This window comes from Acartia tonsa, chromosome 9, assembly GCF_053477335.1.
Source record: "Acartia tonsa isolate MP-2025a chromosome 9, ASM5347733v1, whole genome shotgun sequence".
Lineage (NCBI taxonomy): Eukaryota > Metazoa > Arthropoda > Copepoda > Calanoida > Acartiidae > Acartia > Acartia tonsa.
Genome location: NC_137268.1, coordinates 1678450 through 1694511, shown reverse-complemented (window position 1 = coordinate 1694511; position 16062 = coordinate 1678450). Strand labels below are relative to the sequence as shown.

The 16062-nt window shown below is 31.5% G+C and overlaps 1 protein-coding gene across 1 annotated transcript in view; it reads right to left on the bottom strand.

Moving 5' to 3' along the window:
* Positions 1 to 16062, bottom strand: part of LOC145327988 (voltage-dependent calcium channel type A subunit alpha-1-like) — a 186549-nt gene that overhangs the window by 55272 nt on the left and 115215 nt on the right. Inside the window, exons 25-27 of the mRNA XM_080171515.1 lie at positions 9381 to 9514; positions 2150 to 2195; positions 1521 to 1597 (exon numbers count right to left, since the gene is read on the bottom strand). Coding sequence (XP_080027641.1) covers positions 1521 to 1597; positions 2150 to 2195; positions 9381 to 9514 — 257 coding nt within the window. The remainder of the gene's footprint in view (positions 1 to 1520; positions 1598 to 2149; positions 2196 to 9380; positions 9515 to 16062) is intronic.

Here is a 16062-nt window from a genome sequence, read left to right as displayed (position 1 = left end):
ATTTTTACGTTTTTGACAACAAATTTTTGTATGCTAAATTTATCTGATTCATCTGATTTCTGGAACACTGATTCCTATAACAACAAGGTACAATGTTATAAGCAAAGCATCTCTATAACCAAGTCCTAAAAATGTAAGTATATACTTTACAATAGCATGTATTAAAGCAGTTTTGCAACAAATTTACATAAATTTTGTTTGAACTTATACATTTATATTCTGCTTATTCAGCTCGGCAAGTGTTAATGTTCGTTTGTCCTTCCATTTCATTGCTTTTATGGATGTTGCCAACCTTATTTTTACAGTATTTGACTCTATAAATGACTGTACATTAAAGATCTAATATTTTTATTAAATACCTATTTTCATATTATAAGAAATTCTAAATACAGTAATCTATGTTACTAGAATTTTCTAATTTCCATATGGAAATATATGCTTCAAAAATTGAAGTATTTTTTTGACAATAAAATCTAATAATATTATAATATACTGTAAGATTTCAATTATATTCAAATCTAAACTATATAAGTCTATATAATGAATATATATAAAAGATACATTATTTTTTAACTTAATTATAATATATTTCTATATTCTAAAATGAAAAAAAAGACATAATATGAATATAAAGTGGGATATTTCTTATTAATTAGTGAGACATTATAGAAATAATAAGAACACATTGATAGAATTTTAAAAAAGATTGGGGGGATATAGAATTCAGAAAATTGTACAAATATCTTTAGGTCACTTTACAAATTAAAGTATCTTCACTATTATTAGCTTTAAAGCATTTTTTATATAAATTTTACATTTCAGAAAAAAGCAGCTTATAGTGGCTATCAAAATGAAGTCATATAATACAAATGACCAATTATTAGCCAGTATACATTTTAATTGACCAATGGTAAAATATATACTGGCCTATCATTGGTCATTTATATTGTATAATATCATTTTTTATAGGCACTATATGCTGCTAAAGTTCCTACACAAAATTACGCCATTCAATACAAACGACCAATGATAGGCAAGTATACATTGTAATTGACTAATGGTAAATATACTGGCCTATCATTAGTCATTTGTATTGTATGACATAATTTTTATAGGCACTATATGCTGCTATAGTTCCTATAAAAAATGACGCTATACAATATATGTAAATGACCAGTTATTGGTCAGTATACATTGTAATTGACCAATGGTAAATATATACTGGCTTATCATTGGTCATTTGTATTATATGATACCTTTTTTTATAGGCACTATATGCTGCTATAGTTCCTATAAAAAAATACGCTATTCAATACAAATGACCAATGATAGGCCAGTATACATTTTAATGGACCAATGGTAAATATATACTGGCCTATCAATGGTCATTTATATTGTATAATATCATTTTTATAGGCACTATAAGATGCTTCCTTCATAATTAAATCATATTTACACTTTTTACTATTTGTATAGTGATCTAAAAGATGTTATAAAAATGGCGGGAGTGGATTACTTACTTGTTTTGACTGGAGAGTATGAATAGAGATGAGTAGGGCAGGATGGGGATTTCTTTCTCGTCCTCTGCCTGGGCAGCCTAGATTAAATAATAAGGCATTACAGACCAGCAACCAAAGTTTATATCCTTTAAATGAAGTAGTAATATTTTGATACTTGTAGCTTACGATTTGTATATCTAGTTAACCGTCTCAATTTTGGGGATTGTCATAGCCTCTTTGAGAATAGTCCCTTTCGTAACATCGACCCATAAGGGGCGATCCGTCGTATTTTCAAAATGGCTTTTTATAAGTTATTTTAGGTTAGGCTAGGTTATATTGGGTTAGGTAATGCCCCATAGGATTAGGTAAATGGCCCCGCAGGGGCTAGAAATAGAAGAAAAGCTACTGTGTAAAATACGAAGAATCGCCCTATAAGGTGCGATGTTACGAAAGGGACTATACCCGCCTCTTTTAATTTACTTAAATCTTTATTTTGATACCTTGCATTAAGCTATAACTATAGCCTTTTAATTTTCTTAAATATATCTTCAATCCAAACTTACTATATGCAACAATTTTTTTTTTATCTTCAACAATTTTTTAGCGACTTATAGATGGATAATTTGCTAGAGCTGCCAGCAAAGTCTTACCTTGGCCGCTGCTTCTAAATCTGAATCTGTCTTCTTCACCCAAGCCCTGAAAAATAATTGCAAATTAAAAACTTTTTTTATTGGAATTCTAGAGACAACAAATTCTTAGTTAGAACATACCAATCGAAAGCAAAGGACAAAAATGGATATTCACTGAACAATATTAAGGCAGTCAAAGATAGACCCATCCTCCAATCCAAACGATTTTTTCTTCTTAACTTTGAGTTTTGGGTTCCAGTACCACTGGCTAGAACTATCATCCAATAAATGTAAAAGTATAGATGTAACCCAGACAACTACCTTTGGTGGGAACCTTTTTCGTTTGCTAGGAAGATGTTTTTTGCTCTTTTGTAGTGTTAATTTTTCCGACACTATTAGCTGATTTTCAAAGACCCAATTAAAAGCCGGGTCAGGTTCTCAATTCTTTTAACATGTTTAACACATGCCCTCTCTATTCTTTTACTTTAATTATCATTCAAAGTTGGACAACAAATCTGTTTTTAATTTACTTTATCTTCGCTACTTCTTAATGTTAAAACCTTGTTTTTTAGGTTGTTCAAATATGCAGAAAACAAACTAAACATTATTAAAGAATTTTCTTTTTTAGTTTTGACTTGGTTTACTTTAATTCTAACTTTCTCTTTTCCGCAATTGCAAAGTAGATAAATAAAATTATATTTGTCCAGTATGGCTTGGATACCGATAAATATCCGGTGGATTAGCACCGGTTCTCAGCCATACTGAAGAATCCTGTTAAGCATCGTATTACAGACAATTTTCCACGAAAATTAAAATGAAAACCATCAAAACAATACCAGTCAGGATCTTCATCTTCATAATTTTCTATTTTAATATCCACGGAAAGCTGTCTATAAGGTCTAATCTTGATTGAAGTAAAAGTGTACAAACTTTTCGACATAAATTTTAATTCTTCGTAAGAGGTAATTTATCATCCAAAAATGCTTTTATAAAAAGGGTATTAGTTAATACATGGATTAAAAGATTCTAAAAGCTATATAGATTTATTAAGGTATATATGTAGCTGTCTGCCAAAATCGTATTTGTAGACCAATAACATAAATACGTTTAAAACGCTTTGTCATAAAATTAAATTGTTATTTTCATTTGATTACTTTGCTATATGTATCTCTCTCTCTCTCTCTCTCATTTATATTCTATTTAATTATCTTAATGTGGATTTATAGCAGGAATAAAGTTGTAGATAAATTCTAAGAAAATGAAAAACAGGAAATTGGAGACAAAATAGTTTTTTTGCTACAGTTGACAAAGTCTGGTCTAAAATAAGACGGTACGACAAACGTTAATAATGACACTTGAGTAGAGTGTCAGAATATTAATTTGTAAGTTCAGGCTTCATTGATCCCTGCAATGAAGCCTAAATTAAATGGAAACTCGGCATAAATAGAGTTGAAAAGTACAAACAACCAGAATTAGGGAGTAAGGGATGTGGCATCTGAGAATAACTTTGTGACTCTTATTATCATTATTGTTGAATTATCATTTTCCTGGACAAATGTTTGAAAGTAATTCGAATAATTTGATATCTAAATTAAGTTAACGTCTTAGGTAAGTTATGCAGTGTTTTTTTAATATCAGTCAACGCATCAGGCTTTTAAATTGAAATACTTTATGTCGGACATAGAGGTGTTTAGAAGGAGGGTTTGGGGGGGGGGGGGTGTCTGTGCCCCCCTGGCAAAACCCTGTATGCACCAATGTAGTGGGTGTAGAATATACGTGGATATTATGAGAGGGGGGAAATTAGTCGTAAATTTAGGTTACTAATAATATGGACCTCATATATTGGCCAGTTCGTTCATCCAGTAGGAGGGAAAGATATGGGGTATATTGTTGGGATGGGGTGACCGTTATTTTAACCAGCTACAGGTTTCTCTTTAAAAGAATACATGATAATCTGGTATAAGATCCAAGTAATAATAAATTCATTTACACGCTATTTGGTTGGATATTATGTCGACACAAGTGCATGTCAATGCAATGCCTCCAGTTCATCAGAAAAGGGTAATTTTATGCCAATGAATAGTTATATAAAGCATCGTATTATAGACAGCTTTCCACGGAAATTTAAAAAAAAATTATTAATTTATTAATTGCTAACAAAACTGGTATTAATTTTATTATCAAAATCGTGGAAAATTGTCTGTAATATGATGCTACACATGATTTATCAATTTGGCTAGGAACCGGTTCAAATCCAACGGTTAGCAATCGGTTTCGAAGCCATACTGTATTATACAGTTCTATTGACTGTACACAAAGTTGATGAAAGTGATAATTGAATAACTTTTTTCATTATTTGTTGAACGTTTAGGGCAGATTAAAGTGCAGCCTTTCCTTACCGAAGGGAATATAAACATTTCATAAACAGGACACGGTTGTGTTTTCAGAAAAAAAAACAAGGGTGACAACATCCATAAAGGGGAGCTCTGAAACGTTGAAAAACGAACATTAACGCTTGTACAGTGTCAGAACTGAATATACAAAATGTAAATATTTAAGTTTTAAAATAAATTCGTAAATTTGTTGCAAAACTTCTTAAATACTGTTTAAAGACATACTGACATTTTCATGGTTTGATTATAGAGATGCTTCACTTATAATATTTTAGCTTATTGTTATAGGAATCAGTATCAAAAATCAGATCAATCGGATGATTAGTTTGTTAAAATTTAAAAGATAAAAATCAACATCTTTAAAATGGACATACGGGCATTCTAATAACGATTAAAGAGTTGCTAGTGCTTATTAGAGTTTTTGTGTGTTTTTTAGTTTTAAAAACTGCCTTATTGATAAAGACTTTTTTGGGAGACCTGGCCATAAGACGTAATAATTTATATAATTTTACGGATAGTAGTTCTATATAAAAATCTAATTTTAAGACAAGTCAATTTAATCCTGCGGGGCTTCTTTTGAAACTAAAACAATTTTTTGTGGCTTACAAATAATTGTGGAGAGTTTTTGTCTGTCCTTTTTTTGAAATATATGTCTCTAACCCTAACAGAAATAAGTTGATGAAAATAGGAAAGGAAAAATATTGTTAGTTGGCTGACCAAGTAAGCCTAACAAACCTACAAAAAAGTTCTCTAAAAACTAATTTTGTCTTATTTATGATAAATTTTAACTGATTAACAGAAAAAAAATTAATTCAAGTGTTATAGCCATATCCAAACCCTAGTGCCTGATTAGTTTCTAACTTATTTGTCAGTATTAATAATAAACAAGGATGACAAAACACATAAGTACCAGGGGCTGGTATCATCTAATTAATTCCAATTAAAATTGCCGCAAAATTTAATATTTTTGTTGGAGTAAAGTTGGAGTAAAACTTGATTTTGCACGTAAGTAAAGGGGAGTGGGTAGGGAGGGTGAGAAAAAAAGAGTAGGAGGTTGTTGGGAAATTTTCCTTTAGAATTGTTTGACAGAATCACATTCCCTTTTCCCTGATAAGTACTACGTAGCGAAGCACAAAAAATCATGGAATGGACAAACGGACAAAGTGAGTTATATCACAGATGTTTAGTTTTCATACAAAGAAAAGAGAGATTATACGTAAAAACTCGAATAAAATCAATAAAACAAGGAGGAATATGTTTTTTGAAGCATGACAGCCAGACAGACAGACAAAACAATGTATAGATTAGATGCTAATATGTCATAGTAACCTTCACTAAAATTTTAGCTGTCGATTTTCAATAGCAGCCAAGAAGAAAATCACATTATCCCTCAAAGCTTGACGAGCTGACTGACGGACATACAAAGTGAATTCTAGGGTATTAAAAAATTAGCTGTTAATTCCAATAATTATTGCGCGAAAATGCAAAAACATAAATCCGGCAAGTTTTCCAATATGAAGCAGAAAATCGGCGATAAGAATATTTTTAGTTTATGGTTTAGACTAGGTTACTCTTGATAATTCGTGGTTTATTGGGTTCCACGACAAACGTAAGAGTCCCAAACGTCAGAGTGGAAAAACATCAGAGTGGACAAACGCAAGAGTCCCAAACGTCAGAGTGGGACAAACGTCAGAGTGGGACAAACGTCAGAGTGGACAAACGCAGGATTTTTGGGACAAACGTCAGAGTGGACAAACGCAGGAGTCCCAAAATTTTTTTTTCAATTTTGAATTTTTCTTTAATTTTTGATTTTTTTTTCAATTTTGATTTTTTTTTCAATTTTGAAATTTTTTTCAATTTTAAATTTTTTTTTAAATTTTGAATTTTTTTATCCACCCTTCTTCCCCTTTATTCGGTCCCCTTATTTTTCTTAGTTAGGTTAGGTTAGGTTATAGGCCAGGGGGCCGAGCGCTGCGGCTAGGCAGGCTAGGGGGCCGAGCGCTGCGGCTAGGCAGGCTAGGGGGCCGAGCGCTGCGGCTAGGCAGGCTAGGGGGACGAGCGCTGCGGCCATAACCATTATTTTGTAGACAGTGGTATAAAAAACTTTCAAAATTGTCATATTATCAAAATAGCGGACACTCCTGCGTTTTACTTAAGCAATGTCCACTCCGACGTTTGTCCACTCCGACGTTTGTCCCACTCTGACGTTTGTCCACTCTGACGTTTGGGACTCTTGCGTTTGGGACTCTTGCGTTTGTCCACTCTGACGTTTGGGACTCTTACGTTTGGGGTAGGACCGTTTATTGCATTTATATATGCTGCTTAAAATCTTAGAAATTGCTTTTATCAAGTTAAGTTTGCCCAGCAATATGACCTTTAAGAAACTTAAAGGATCTAAAGGGATAAGACTAAATTGATGCACATCCCAAATGATGATACACTAAATTACCCCTTCTGTAGATTACAATTAGTGGTTGAAACGTTTCGACACTCATCTAATGAACCAACCGATCAAAATTCATTTAAAGTCCCCAAAGTTGTTAACCCAACGAATAAGAAAATGTTATTATAAAGCTTTTGGGACTAGTGTAATAAACAGCCCAATGTCCCCTGCCTCCCTTATTAAAAGCATAATATCGTCATAAAGCAATAAAAAAATTTAAATTTAATTTGATTTTTATACAAAATTCAAAGCAACCCTATTTCTAGACTGTCAATTGGGAGAAAGAAAATAAGTTTTTATAAAAATGATTTTGTATTTTTGTTGCCCCCCCCCCCCCCCCCCCAGTCCTGGTACTGGTCACAAAGTCACAGCGTAATCAGGGCGTAATGTGCAGTTTAGAAATGAGTGCTCATAGTTTTAAAATAATAGGTATTTTTTTGGCGGTGTCTGTCAACATCAAAAAGTACCTTTTATATAATGGGTGTGCAAAAAATATGCGTACCTTTTTAAAATTTAGATTGCGCGGCTTGTGTTTATAGTAGAAAAATGTTATGCATACTTTTAGAACTGCTAAGAAGTCTATTTTTTGGAAATATAAGAACGATTCCTACGTATAGTTAGGGAGCTACGTGGTAAAATGTTCCAACTGACGTAAAACTCTAAAAATTAGAGAAAAGATTTTGCAAAAAGATATGCGTACATTTTTAAATTTCAAATTGCACGGCTTGTGTTAATAGTAGAAAAATGTAACGCATACCGTTAAACTGTATTTTTTGGAAATATAAGAACGGTTCCTGAGGTACAAATAATCTAGGAGCTAGGTGGAAAAATGGCCCAAGATTTACTCGCAAGTCAAGTTTTAAGCCAGTTGGGACATTTTAACACGTAGCTCCTAAACTATACGTAGCAGAGGAATCATTCTTATATTTCAAAAAAACATAAAATTCCTAGCAGTTCTAACGGTATGTGTAACATTTTTCTATTATTAACAGAAGCCGCGCAATTCGAATTTTAAAAAAATGTGCGCATTTTTTTGCACACCCTTTAGTTTGATATTGGACTGTAAATTGCGCAGGTACCCACAGTTTTATAACTACTTTTTAAAAATACTTATTTGTACTTCTAGTGTGTTTGGTTGGTTAATAAAGTATACAGGATGTTTGTGTGTTTGGTTGGTTAATTCTAAACTATTAGTGATACATGTATAATCTTTATCCTTATAATAAAGTAACAGGATGTTTGTGTGTTTGTATGTTTGTACCGAAGAATCTCGCTAACCGCTGAACCGAATGGGTTCTCCTTAACAGGGTAGCTTCTCATAGGTGACCCCCAACCCCCCCTAAAAATGAAACCCCCCCCCCAAAAAAAAAAAATTCAAATTTTGTTAACTAAAATTAAAAATGAGGGGGGGATGCACCCTCCCCCCCCAAAAAATTTTTTTTTACTTTTTCTTTTAAAATCTAAAATAAGAAATTGAATTTTTATATTCGACTTTCTCCTCCTCAAATGCCCCTAGAGGCCACTAGGGACGTAGCCGCTAGCTCTTTAGAAAGTATTTGAAACTATTGGACACTAAACCTAATGAACCAACCAATCAAAATACAATAAAAGTCCCCAAAGTTAGTAAGCAAACGAATAATGTAATTATAAAACTTTGGGGACTAGTGTAATAAACAGCCCAATGTACCCTCCCTCCCTGTCTGATTACGCTGTTATGTTAGCACTAGACATATTGTCCCAAAGTTGTTGAGCCATCAAATAAGAATACATTAAAATAAAACTTTGGGGATTAGCGTAAAATACAGCCCAATGTCTCCTCCCTCCCTGTCTGATTACGCTGTTATGTTAGGACTAGACATATTGTGACAATATTATTGTGACAGGTAGCGCCACAAAATCTTTAGGTCAAAATCTTATACAATACATAAACATCAAAATACAATTTCAAAGAAATATCAATTTGTGTTTCAAAAATAGCACTGTATAAAAAAAAACTAGCGACTGTGTCCCTACCATAAAGGGACTCTGAAAAATAGTTTTAAACTATTCCAAGATTTTTCACAGGATTTTTAAGAAATATACATAAAATAGAAAATCCAATTTGTTCCGTAGTTATTGTGATCTTAAGCTCCAGACAAAAAAATCTTACTATATTTTTAAAAATGCTAAACTTTTAAAAATCTATTGTTCCTTATGAATAAAAGAAACTCGGGGAAGAAGAGTGTAGTTGTAATTGTTTAAATAAGGTTGGTATCCCAGCTCCAACCCCCCCACCCCAATCCCAGAAAAAGGTATAAAACACCAAATTAATCTTCTTTAACTTTTTAGTCTAAACATCTTACTTGTTTATTGCTTTTTTATATTATATACAAGTATAATGCTAAAAAAAATGAAATAAAAATATAAGTTGACTTACTCATTCTCCTCCCTCTCTCTCTTCTCCAGCTCAAACTTGTCGGCGGTGCCGTTGAGAATAGCCAGGGCCAGCGCCTCCCTCTCCCTCTGCTTCTCCAGCTCCTGGGCTTGTCTCTCCTTCTCAGCCTCTTCAGCCTAACAATAGCGGGGAGTGTATTAGTAGGGTTATGTTAGGTATTATGCTGTCTGTGTTTTGTTGTGTGTGTGGTCACTAAACCCTAGACAAAAGACAGCCCGCAAAAGGTGTTTATCATTTAAACTCTTACTTTTTAATATCTGTTTTGATAAATAATCCATAAAAAATGTTTTTTCCTCAAACTTTACTTTCTCCTTTGAGAGGCCCTAACCCTGATGGGGCTACCCATTTTAACCTAATCTAACCTGCCCCAAAGCAACAAACAAACAAACAAAAAAAATACCTCTCTTCTTCTTTATTTAAAATATATTTCAAAAACAAGGGGAGGGGGAGATTTCAGTGCTCAATATGCACTTTAAGGGAAACAGATTAATTATCATACGATTAGTTTCTTATTTTTTATGAAACTTTTAGGACTTGTAATAAGAGTTTCATAACTCAAAATTGATATTAAAAAGTAAGAGTTAATGTGTACAAAATAGTGTTCTTCATTGGTATGGAAATGTGTATTCTTGTTAAAATTGGATTAAAATCCCTCAAACTTCATAAATTCCCCATATAAATTTGGACACATATGTTTTCTTTACAAACATTGAAATATAAGTTTGTAGGCAACACTGTGAAGGGGGTATTACTGTATTACATATTACTGTTATACTTTACCTTATAATTCCTATAAACACACTTATAGCAGTTTATGTATAAAGCTAAAAACTAAAAACCTAACATGTATTTTGATATTATTAGTGTGGTACATATATGTATGTATATATAACATACATTTTAGTAGTGTTTATAAGTATATAAGTTTACTAGCGGCTTCGCCCCTAGCCTCTAGGAGCCTTGCCCCAAGAGGTGATAAAAAAGGACCAAGGAAATCTTTAGCAAAAAAAAAAAAAAAAATGGGGGGGATTTTGTTTTTGGAGCGGTCCACCCCCCAAGAAAATAGCCTAAAACCACCACAGGACCAGTAGGTATATTCACTGAAGAGTATAATCCGATCGGTTCAGTGGTTACCGAGATCTTAAGGGACGGACAGACAGACATCATTCTACTTTATATTATAGATATTTTGGAGTAAGGTTAAAATATTGAAAATTTGTTCCTTCTTTAAGAAAATATATTTAATTTGACAATTGTTGCAGGAATATAAATATAAAGGGATAAGACAATGGCCGTTAAATTGATGTAACTCCCCAGTGATGATACACCAAATTACCCCTTTTGAAACTTACAATTAGTGGTGAATCAAAATTAAGTAAAAGTCCTAAAAGTTGATAAGTCAACGAATAAGAAAATGTTATCATAAATCTTTGGGGACTAGTGTAATGAACAGCCAAATGTCCTCACTGCAATTGTTGGCTATCTAATATGAGCTGTACAGAACACGCACACACACACACACACACACACATTGGCTAAATTCTAAATTTCTAAATCAAATATACTTAACCTTGCACAAATAAGAAGGAGTTTCATTTATACTAGAAATTAGCAAAAGATTGTGTAACTGTATTATTGATAAAATTTTATTCCCTACCAGAAACATTGTTCTTCAAGTTTTAGCGATGCATAAGTTGTAATTTTATTTTACACATTATAATGTGATTGATCTTTTTCTCCTTTTCCGAGTTCAGTCATGATAAATTATTTAGTACTAGCGGATAAGCCTCTAGAGACCCCCCCCCCCACCCCACTTTGAATTGTAGTTTTAAAAAGAAAAAGTTGTTATAAAGAAAGTCCAGTAAGTCATACAGTGGTGCCATCTAGAGATACTTAAAAATTTTTTTTATTTTTTTTTTAATTTTCTAGGAGTAAATATTTTAGGAGGGTTGTGGTATGAATCAAGAAATATTAGCTTAGTCGTTTTAAAAATCGTAATCTGATGGGCAAAAAATAAGAAAAATAAGAAAAAGTTTGGTTTGAATTTGTGTGGTGTCTCTGTCTCCTACTAGCTGAGATAACATGTCCAAGTTTTGTTTGTATAGTATCAAGATATCTTGAGACCCACTTATCCGTACACTTTTTTGCTTATTTGGACAGTATTTCTTACAATGGCAAAAACCTACAGGTTTTTATGTTTATTTTGCTCATTCATATAGAAATTTTTTTTTTTAAACAAAAGCTGTAACTGGACAAAGTGTCTCAAAAATCTGCCATGTGACGTCATAAAAATGAGGGACATGAGAGGGAGAGTGGGGAAGAAAAAAACCCTATAATAGAGATAGATAATCCCTCATTTTTATGCATCACGTAAAATTACTTGCAAAATATCTTTGATGTAATTTTGATTTTATAATTTTTTAAGATCCATTCTAAGCAATAAATGTATAAGTATAGCTGTATGATTTAGACAACTATCTGGCCCAAGTGTTGGAGATCATTTTTGCTGCTAGCAAATTGTTTTCTATTCTTATGTATGGACTTGGCTGTGTTTATATTTCTGAAGCTATTAGCTGATGTCAAAGACCCAGTACTAAATCAGGACAGGTCTCTACCCTATGGGCAAATTTACATATAGCTCATGTCCCCTCTATTCTTTTACTTAAATTTCTAAGCTGAAGGATATCTCTAATATATTGAATATTAACTTTTACAGATAAGAAAAGTGTCTACATGTTTGCCACAAAAAGATTTCCTAGTTAACAGACAGAATATACATAAATTTATCTGTAAGATGTCCCACTGATTGTGCTATCATAGAACAAAACAAAACAGATCATGTAGTTATGATAGGGAAGGAAAAAGTCTTGGATGAAAAAGAACCTTACATTATATTTCTTTTAATTGATGTTCCTAATAGTAAACTACTAAACACCCTACAATTTAATTAAAAATTTTTTATGTGATACTTCTTTTTTCTTATAACGTTGTCTTGTTTATAAACTTCAACCAAGCAAATTCCATGGGACACAAAAAATATATGAGTGTCCAGAATGTTTGCCAAGGTCAGTGTTGATCTAATGTTGTATGAATGATAATTATGAGTTATGACAGACAGACAGATCTTGCCATGGAACAAGGTTATGCATTTAGTCAAGGATCTAAAGGGATATGAAAATAGCCAATAAAATTATGTGAATCCCCAATGATGATACACAAAATTACCATTCAGCAGATAACAATTAATGGTTGAAATAATTAGACATTTAATAAACCAACCACCAATCAAAATTCATAAATTGTTAAGATAAGAAAACAGTTATCTAATACTTTGGGGACTAGTGTAATAATCAGACCAATGTCCCTCCCTCCCTGTTGACATGTACATTGTACACTGGTCTTTATATAAGTGAAGCTACTCTAAAAATCACTTTGTCAATCTGGTCATACCATACCATTATGAGCAAAATGTAATTATCTCAGTAGCTACCTAAGATAGAATGCTTATTTTTTAAAGATACCCCTAACCAAAGAGCATCTAGCATACAACTAACTTAATCCGTTGATCTGAAGGTCATGTTACAAAATTCAAATACTTGATTTTGAAAGTTTTCAAATATGTTTATTAAATATCTGCTCTAAAAATCAATATTTCCATCTTTCAATAATTTTTTTATTAAAATAAAATGTGTCAAATGCACTAATTTTTTAATGATATGATTTATGAATTATTATTCGTGTTTTTTGTTATAAAAAATGCTAAAATATTTGCCTTAGATTTAAAAGACACACAAAATGATATTAAGATACAACAAATATTGATATTTTTGTGTGAAAAAGTGTAAAGTAAAGCCAGAGTAATATCTAAAAAGAATCCTGCAAAAAACCTGTAATTGAATTACTTCAGCAAAAATGCAAAATGCAGTTTTACATTATTTTCTCCTCTCCTCTTCATGCTACACCATCCCACTCGTAATGTTTCCTAAAACTTGTGCAACTTTAGAAAAAAATGAAAGTTGGATTTCAATTGCATTTCTCTTTTTTTTTTGCCTGTAATGGAACACATCCAGGGAATTTGGTATAATCAATATCCAGTTTCATGTAATTTGCACAATAAATTGCAACAGAGGGGCAATTATTTTTGTTAAAATATAAGATTTTAATTGCAAGTTGCAAAAAAGGAAAACTATATTGCATAAACTTCCTTGCTAACTGCCTAACAGCAGTTTCTCTTCCCGGATATGAACTCAATAACTGTTCCATAAAGTTGTGAGGCTAATAAACATGATGATTATAGCATCATTGAATACCATGCCCTGACAAATATTTTACTAGGATTTGCATTTTCTCACTGAATTTATATTTTGGAGAGGATTCCATACAGAAATATAAAATCTGTATCATGTGCATGTACTAATACTTAATATATTTTTTTATCAAATTAATATATTGTATTTTGTATTTTTATTTGTATTTTGTTAATAAAAATTTTCATGATACATAGCTCCTTAATATATTCATTTGTCTAATCAAGTGCCATTTTAGTAAACTTTTTGTATTTATTTTGGCCCATTTATTTGAAGGGTTCTTTATAAACCAAATTGTAACTGAACTTAAATTTTAGAGTTTTTGAGCAAAAAAAAGGGTAAGTTTATTCTAAAATTTTTTTTTCAAATTGTCATAAAAATGTTCTTCTTAACTTCTACATGTTGCTATCCTTGTTAATTGAAATCTTTGAATAAAGACAAGGCTAACTTTAAGTTGGGAAGTATGACAAACTGTAAAGTATGCTCAAAAGTAACTTACACTCTTTTCATGCAAAATAGGTATTACAGTCTCTTGATGAATCCAGGTCCAAACTTTCCAGACAAGAAAATTGGTAAAATTATTCAGTATCATATCACAAGACACCATGAGGCCTAATATACAGTCTTGTATCAATGTAAATTTGGTTTTGAATTTAGAAAAAAAAAGTATTATTATCATTATAAATATACTTTTTGGAAATTTATGGTTGGTTAAACTATGTACAGTACACCATGAAAATGCTTTAAAGTAATTCTTGAGAAATCCTTCAATTTGGATAATCCTCTTTCAATTTTATAAAATATCATCTTCATAGAATTATTGCATGTCAGCAATATAAAGATTATTTTATACATAAAAAATTGAATTATTTCCTAAACTTGATTGCTTTTCTTACTGTACATAATCATCATATTTTTATATTAGTTTGGAGAATGAATTAAAGAATACAAAATTTTTCTGACATGCCCAGTTTGAAACATCTGTTGTTAGCTAGCTTTGCATGGTCAAAATAATGTGCATTCTGTGAACAATGATCATGAAAACATTTGACATTCATGTGTCAAGTTCATATTTTCTGCATATAAAAAGTTTGGGCTGAAAATAAGTTTCCCTGGTGCACAATAACTCAACATATTTGCAAGTTTAGATATTTACAACAGAGAAAGTCAAGCTGTACTTTACAATTGTCATTTTTTTTTGCACAATATCTCACCTAATATTAGAAATAACAATATCTTGACTTATATAAAACCAGTTTCTATAGAATTATTGTTTACATTGGATATTTCTTCAATCAATATAAAGTATGCCATTTTTGGTAAAAATAAATTTGTTTTCATGTAAATTTATACAAAATTTAATGTTTTTAATAATCTAAACTGAATGATCAAACTGAACAAACCATATGATGGGCCTACTTTTCAATTGCTCAGCTAGATTCTATACCTTTACCATTTTAGAAAATATGTTCAATATAAATTGAAAAATATGTATACACAGTACACACACACAACACAATTTTCTCACTTTTCAGCTAAGTATAGTTTGCACAAAATTTGCTTCAATATTGCAATTTTATTTCCTGCGTGATGTGGTCAAATATTTAGTGTCAGGATTCTTGATTGAAAACATTTACTTTGGTGCATTTAGCTTTAAACATTTACTTCCACAGGGAATCATTTTTAGATAAGATTAATTCACACTGATAAAGATGATCATCCAGTAGGCAGATTGGGAATTTAAATTCTTCTATTCATTTGAAACTGATCAATATCTGGTGGATTTTATATTTTAGGGGGGGGGGGGGATTTATAATTTTTTTTGGGGGGGGGATGTCCCACCCCCAAAAAAATAGTTATAAACCTTTCCGGGACCTATGAGAAGCTACCCTGTTAAGGAGAACCCGATCGGTTCAGAGGTTAGCGAGATCCTTCGGTACGAACAAACACACAGACACACATCCTGTTACTTTATTATAAGGATGAATATAAAAATGTACAATCATAAGACTAAAAACATTTTTTGTCTATTACTTTGGCATCTCGGGGGCTAAAGAAACAAGATTTAATCTTATAATTGTACATTTTATATCCACCAAAAGCTGTTTAAAATACGATGTAAGAAATAACTTTTATCATTTAATATATACTAATTAAAATACTGGATCAACTTATCATTTTTTTGTAATATATATTTCCCAAAATGTCAAATTGCTCCATTTTAATATTTATTATCTGATTATCATTAATAATTATCATTTATTATTATCAGTAAGATATTAAACTCAAAATATTTACAATGAATATGAATTCTTTTAATTCATGATTCAGATGCTATCCTCTGTTTCTGTAGATGA